The 6,517-nt window shown below is 39.8% G+C and overlaps 1 protein-coding gene across 1 annotated transcript in view; it reads left to right on the forward strand.

Annotated features, from left to right (window-relative positions):
• Positions 1-2,135, forward strand: part of LOC107290434 (estradiol 17-beta-dehydrogenase 11) — a 10,335-nt gene extending 8,200 nt beyond the window's left edge. Inside the window, exons 5-7 of the mRNA XM_015819314.1 lie at positions 930-1,067; positions 1,664-1,780; positions 1,909-2,135. Coding sequence (XP_015674800.1) covers positions 930-1,067; positions 1,664-1,780; positions 1,909-1,984 — 331 coding nt within the window. The 3' untranslated portion in view covers positions 1,985-2,135. The remainder of the gene's footprint in view (positions 1-929; positions 1,068-1,663; positions 1,781-1,908) is intronic.
• Positions 2,136-6,517: the final 4,382 nt, after the last annotated feature.

Consider the following 6,517-nt stretch of genomic DNA (forward strand, 5'->3'; position numbering starts at 1 on the left):
GATAAAACGCCCCCCTGGTCACGGCCGACAACTGGTCATCCAGCGTCAGCCGCGAATCCAGGAGGACGCCCAAGTTGCGTACCCTCTCCGAGGGGGCCAAAGTTTCGCCCCCTATAGTCAGCGATGGACTCAGCTGACTATGCCGAGACGCCGGTAACCACAGCCACTCGGTCTTGGACGGGTTGAGCCTGAGTCTGTTTATACAGGTAGTCTTCAACTTACAACTGATTGCTTAGCAACTGTTTGAAGTGTCAAGGGAGTCCCCCAGGCTATTTTAACCCAGATTTGAAATCCCAATGCTCCCCTTCGCAGTCCACGGTTCAACCCTAAGCTACATGTATTTTCTTTTAACACTGAAGTTGATATGAGAGCAGAAAGGTTCATGAGAAGAGAAAACTGTCAGACCAGAGTTGCATAATATTCTAGTCAATATTACGTTGCTTCCCTTTTTAAGCCTCTTGAAGGGCTTACTGCATTTATCTAAGTGGGTGATGATTATCCATTCACACCCTGCATATCAGACACGTATCAAGCCAGACTTCCATGGACATCAAAGTTCTACATTGCAGGGGCCAGGTTATTTGAGGGACTGCCTTACCCCAATGACATCCCCCCAGCCCATCAGGTCCAGCAGGAAGGGAAGCATGTTGCTGGTCCCTTAAGCCACAGAGTTTCATTTGGTGGGGGACCCACTTTTTGAAATATCATTTCCCCTGAGGTGAGGTTGGCCCCAATACTGTTGCTCATCTGGAAAACCCTCAAATGTTTGGGCCTAGGAATCCTATGGGAAAGTGGAGCTCATGAAGGGCCTGTATAGGTTTGATTGCATTCTTTCTGTCTTTTTATTGTTACTGTTTTTAACTGGTTTTAACTCTTTTTAATGGAAGAAATAAAATTCTTTTCTCCCCTAATTCTCCTCTCCTGTTTAGCTCAAGCAAGTCTGCCGCTTTAGGGCTTCACAAAGACTTCACCAAAGAATTGTCTGCTTTGGGAAAAGATGGGATCAAGACTACCTGCTTGTGTCCATTTTTTGTAAACACGGGGTTTGTAAAAAACCCACAATCAAGGTAAGAGACAAGATGGGTCCAGTTAGCATAGAGCAGTTTCCCAACCGTGGCAACTTTAAGACATATGGACTTCAACTTCAACGTGCTGGCTGGGGAATTCTGGAAGTTGAAGTCAAGCTATCTTAAAATTGCCAAAGTTGAGAAATACTAGTTTACATGCACATTGCTAACCATTTGAAACCAACAGAATCTGGAGAGCATATTTTGGAGTCTCTCCCAAAATGGCTGCCATGAGAAAGAGTATCTGAACTTTTCCCTCACTGTGCCCAGAAGGTTCTTCCTTCCATCTTTCAACTTTATTTTTCTAGACTATGTGGGCAGATTTCTGAACCAGACTCTGGATTACCATGCTCTCTCCTTCCCCTCCCCCCCAGCCCCAATATCCCCCCCTCTTTTGTATAAATGCTTCGAGGGCCAAAAATATTTCTATAAATAAAAATAAGTTATTATGGCAGCTACAAAAGTGGTGTTCATTTGTCAAGCAGATAGAATCAGTATCACTGATAACTGTAGTCCACAAGACCCAGCAGTCACTTCTTTTAAAATAAAATGAATTAATAGCTCACTATTAATAACATCAACAATTACAATTCCAGAATAATACCTATTCTGAGACCTGAGGCAGTTGCAAGGAGGCTCATGGATGGGATACTCTGCAATCAAAACAAGATTGTTATGCCATTCTCCGTTACAATGTGCCCTTGGATGGAAATGTATGTATGCAGGGTGCTTAAGGGCTGAACTTCTGCACTGACAATTAGAATTAAAATACATGTTATGGCATATCAAAAAATAAGCAGTGAGATTTTTGTTTAATGTTCCTCTATTCTTTTTTCCCCAGAATTCTTCCTGAGCGTGCATTGATGGCTTTGGAAAAGATTCTGGATATCAGTTTTGATGTGAAGAAACAAGAATGACCCAAAGTATCAAATCTTCCCAAGCTTTCCAAATTTTAGGTTATGTGAAATCACATTTCTAATATCATTGTTTAATACTCCTTACGTAACCTGCAAAAGAAATTCCAACCACTATTCTTCACAAATTTATATTAAAATAACTTTTTCAAGTATTAGTATAACACTCTGATGAGTTTATTTCTTCCTGAAATATAAAGAAGACATAAACGTAACTTCACACCCACTGATTTCAAAGCACTTTCTTAGATAAAACCGATCTCCAAATTCTGTGTGATCTTGCTTCGTTTTTGTTTTACTTATTTGATCTCACTAGTGTTTAAGGAAATTAACGGGCACATTATCTGAGAAGAAGTGACTTCCAGGTTGGGAGCAACATGTTGAATCGTTAGGAATAGAAAACACTCTCTGAAGAAAAACCAAATTGGAAAGGCAGGCAGGAAATGATATGGAAGCAAGACATACAAACAGTACTTTTTTTCTTTAAAAAAAAAGGTGCCAGAACTCACACACGTCATACAACCCACCTTGCCTACCCTATAAAGTTCCATCCAAAAAAGGTGCCAGAACTCTGCATACAAATATTGTATTTATCCTAGCTGATAAAAATCTTATCTCAGTTTCAAGTAGACAAACCCTTTGGCACTTGGGAATGAGATGAATTAATGTGAGGAAGTAGAGGAGGACTTTAATTTATGAGAAAAGAGGCTACACAGCTCAGGAGCTGTTTGAAAGTAACTTTGCCTTAATTAACCTCTTGGGAATTTACTCTTAAAAGCTTTCAAGACTTTTGTTTTTACATCCTCATGTTACCTATATTTATCTGAAATGTGTGATTCTCATATCTTTGGTTAGCCAGTTAAACAGCCTTGACAAATAGGGTGTGGCCAAACAGAGGAGTATTTAAGGAATATTGGGAGTCCTTGTCATTCCCATTTCCCTTAGTCACTAACCGGTGTTTGTTGCAGCCATTTTACTCCCAGCATTTGGCTCCTCTGTTCATTTTCCTAAATTCTTTCCATATTAAGTTCCACCCATCCTGCTTTGTTACCAGCCTTTCTCCAAGCTTGCAACAAGGTAGAAGAGAGCAGAGCAGAAGTCCATTATTTATCTTGGGAGGGAGAGCAAATCTATTAATTCCTTATTAATGGAGATTCCTCAGAGATGAGGAATTATAACCAACAACTGCAATTGGCTAATGTAGGGGTCTTCAAACGTGGCCCTTTTATGACTTGTGGACTTCAACTCCCAGAATTCCTCAGCCAGTGTGCCTATTCAGAAAAGCTCAACTAATGGGTATGGAAAAGGACTGCAGAAAGCTTCAGGAGAGCTCCCTCCAGTTTCACCCCACGGATCTACCTGTTAGGTAACCTGAAGCTCATTAAGCCTACTATTCAAAGCATCAGACTAAACTCGTCTAATCACGCCCTACAGAAATGTCAAGTGACTTGGAAATGTAAATAGAAAGAATGAACTTTTGATCTGCAACAAAGCAAAGAAATATTGGAGTAGGATTCATATTCTAATACAGAAGATTCCTATAGTGAATATAAAGATATAACCAGAGACCCAAATGTGCTTTTTCCAAAAGACAACTGGATTTTATTGAGGTTTTTTTTTTTTACCTTTGAACTTAACTGAAGAAGTTTCTGGGATAAGAAGCAAAAAATTTTCAAAGAAGAAACAAACCATGAAAGTCCAGTTGCCTTTTGAAAAAAGCTACCTTTGGGACAATCATGAACTGAATGATTGAGAATCTCCATCGACATAAAACCAGAGAGTTTTCTTTCAGGCTTAATGGACAGGACAAAGAGTGATCGGCAGAAAAGGAGAAGGGGCCACTGTAGTACCCACTGGCTGGACACTATAAAAGATGTCACTGAGATGACCATGGCAGATCTGAAGGAGGTTGTGCAAGATAGGGGCAAGGAGAGTGCTGGTCCATAGAGTGGCTGAGAAACAGGCACAACTGAATGGCTGACAATGACGATGACAAAGAACTTGGGGGGAAAATAGAATTTTGATGCTACATATGCTGACAGCAGCAAGAATACTCTATGCACAAAAATGGAATAGAAAGTGGGTGGACAATTAATTTTATCAAGGGGTCACAAGAGAAACTGGGACTATTGTGCAAGGCTGAACCAATAGGACCAACACATCATTCTGAAGATGTGTAGGCATGCACACATGCACATACATATTTTTTTTTAAAAAAATAGTTGCCTTCCAAATGAAGCAATGCAGTTGTGTTGCATGATAATGTACACTTATTTACATTTGATTTCTAATTTCCAATTGACCACAATTGGGTTGAACAGGGACAACCAGGTGTGGTAAACTTCCCAGATATGAGGTAGAGTAGAAGTTATCTATACTTAATGAAAACTCAAATTCTTCCTAAAGTTGATCCACATGCAGCCGGATAGTTTTCTTACATAAGAATTTTCCAAGCTACTAATTTCCTAAATAGGAATGTCATTGCTCTTTTTTGCTAGGTATATAATTTAACTTATAATTTAATTGTATTCATTTAACCTACAATTTAGTTTGTAATTTGGGCAATTTCTCACTTGCATATGAGTAATTTTAAAAAGGAAAGAAATGAACACACACAACCCAGCCAAGGAAAACACTTGCCAGAGTTTATGTGTATATGCATTTAAAAATAGATTTAAATAAAAGCAGTGCTTTTTTTGTTAAAAAAAAAAAAAAGGTGCCAGAACTCTCACACGTTATATAACCCGCCTTGCCTACCCTACAAGGTTCCATCCAAAAATGGTGCCGGAACTCTGTTCTGGGCGTTCTATGACAAAAAAAGCCCTGAATAAAAGTATGCTATACAAAATATATTGTATGCTTCTGTAATTCAAATCTGCTTTCTGGGTGTCTTTTGTGTAGGTATCTGGGGCCCTTACACACACACACACACACACACACACACACATACACACATGGACTATAAGTTCTTGATCATTTTTTGAGCAGAGGATTGTTTTCATAAATGACATTTTGAGCCTGGTCAAAATATATTCATTTTCCAATTTCAATAACTTGAAAAACAAGAGAAGCAAACAGGAATATAGATGGAAAAGAAAAGATTCTGTTAACATCTTGTTTTTTTGGTTTTGGTATCTTTGACTCAGTTTTGATTCCTGGCTACTGTCTGGACAAGTCTCTGCAGTTTTATTGGCAAGATTTATTAGCAAAATAACAAAAAAAAGCTTCTTTCAACATGTAAAAAAACAAGAAAAAAGTGAAGGAAATGATTGGTCCATTAGTGGGGGAAAGTGGCAAGAAGGTGACAAGCAACAGGGAGAAAGCAGAACTATTTAACTCACTTTTTGCATCTGTCTTTACACAAAGGGAAAAAACAGACCAACCTATCAAAAATAGTGCCATAAAAAACAGAATAGAAACACAAGTTAAGATAGGCAAGAAAATGGTAAGTGAGCACCTGTCCAGCCTAGACGAGTTCAAATCACCAGGACCAGATGGATTACACCCCAGGGTTCTCAAGGAACTGGCAGATGTGATCTCAGAACCACTGAACTATATTTTTCAAAGATCCTGGAGCACAGGGGAACTACCAGAGGACTGGAAAAGAGCTGATGTAGTTCCCATCCTCAAAAAAGGGAAAAAAATGGACCCAGGAAATTACAGACCTATCAGCCTGACCTCAATACTCTGGAAGATCCTGGAAAAGATAATCAAATAACGAATCAACGAACACCTAGAGGCAAACAAAGTCATTACTAAAAGCCAACATGGGTTTGTCAAAAATTGATCATGCCAGACAAACCTTATTGCATTCTTTGACCAAATGACAAAATTAGTGGATCAGAGGAATGCTGTGGATATAATTTACTTGGACTTCAGTAAGGCATTTGATAAAATAGATCACTACTCGATAAGATAGAAAAATGTGGGTTAGACAGCATCACCACCAGATGGATTCGGAGCTGGCTGACCGGCCGTACTCAGCGTGTGGTCCTCAATGGAACCACATCTACATGGAGGGAAGTGCGTAGTGGGGTGCCTCAGGGCTCTGTTCTAGGCCCAGTGTTCTTCAACATCTTCATCAATGATTTGGATGAGGGGATAGATGGGGAACTCATCAAATTTGCAGATGACACCAAGCTAGCAGGAATAGCCAACACTCTAGAAGACAGGCTTAAGATACAGGAGGACCTGGACAGACTTGAACACTGGGTGCTATCTAACAAAATGAAATTCAATGGTGAAAAAAGTAAGGTTCTACATTTAGGCAAGAAAAACCAAATGTACAGGTATAGTATAGGGCAGGGGTAGGCAACCTTGGCTCTTTTATGACTCGTGGACTTCAACTCCCAGAATTCCTGAGCCAGCCTGGCTGGCTCAGGAATTCTGGGAGTTGAAGTCCACGAGTCATAAAAAAGCCAAGGTTGCCTACCCCTGGTATAGGAGATACCTTGCTCAATAGTAGTAACTGTGAGAGGGATCTCGGAGTCCTAGTGGACAATCACTTAAATATGAGCCAGCAGTGTGCTGCAGCTG

The sequence above is a fragment of the Protobothrops mucrosquamatus genome, unplaced genomic scaffold (genome assembly GCF_001527695.2).
Source record: "Protobothrops mucrosquamatus isolate PMUCROS unplaced genomic scaffold, P.Mucros_1.0 scaffold893, whole genome shotgun sequence".
NCBI classification, from domain to species: domain Eukaryota; kingdom Metazoa; phylum Chordata; class Lepidosauria; order Squamata; family Viperidae; genus Protobothrops; species Protobothrops mucrosquamatus.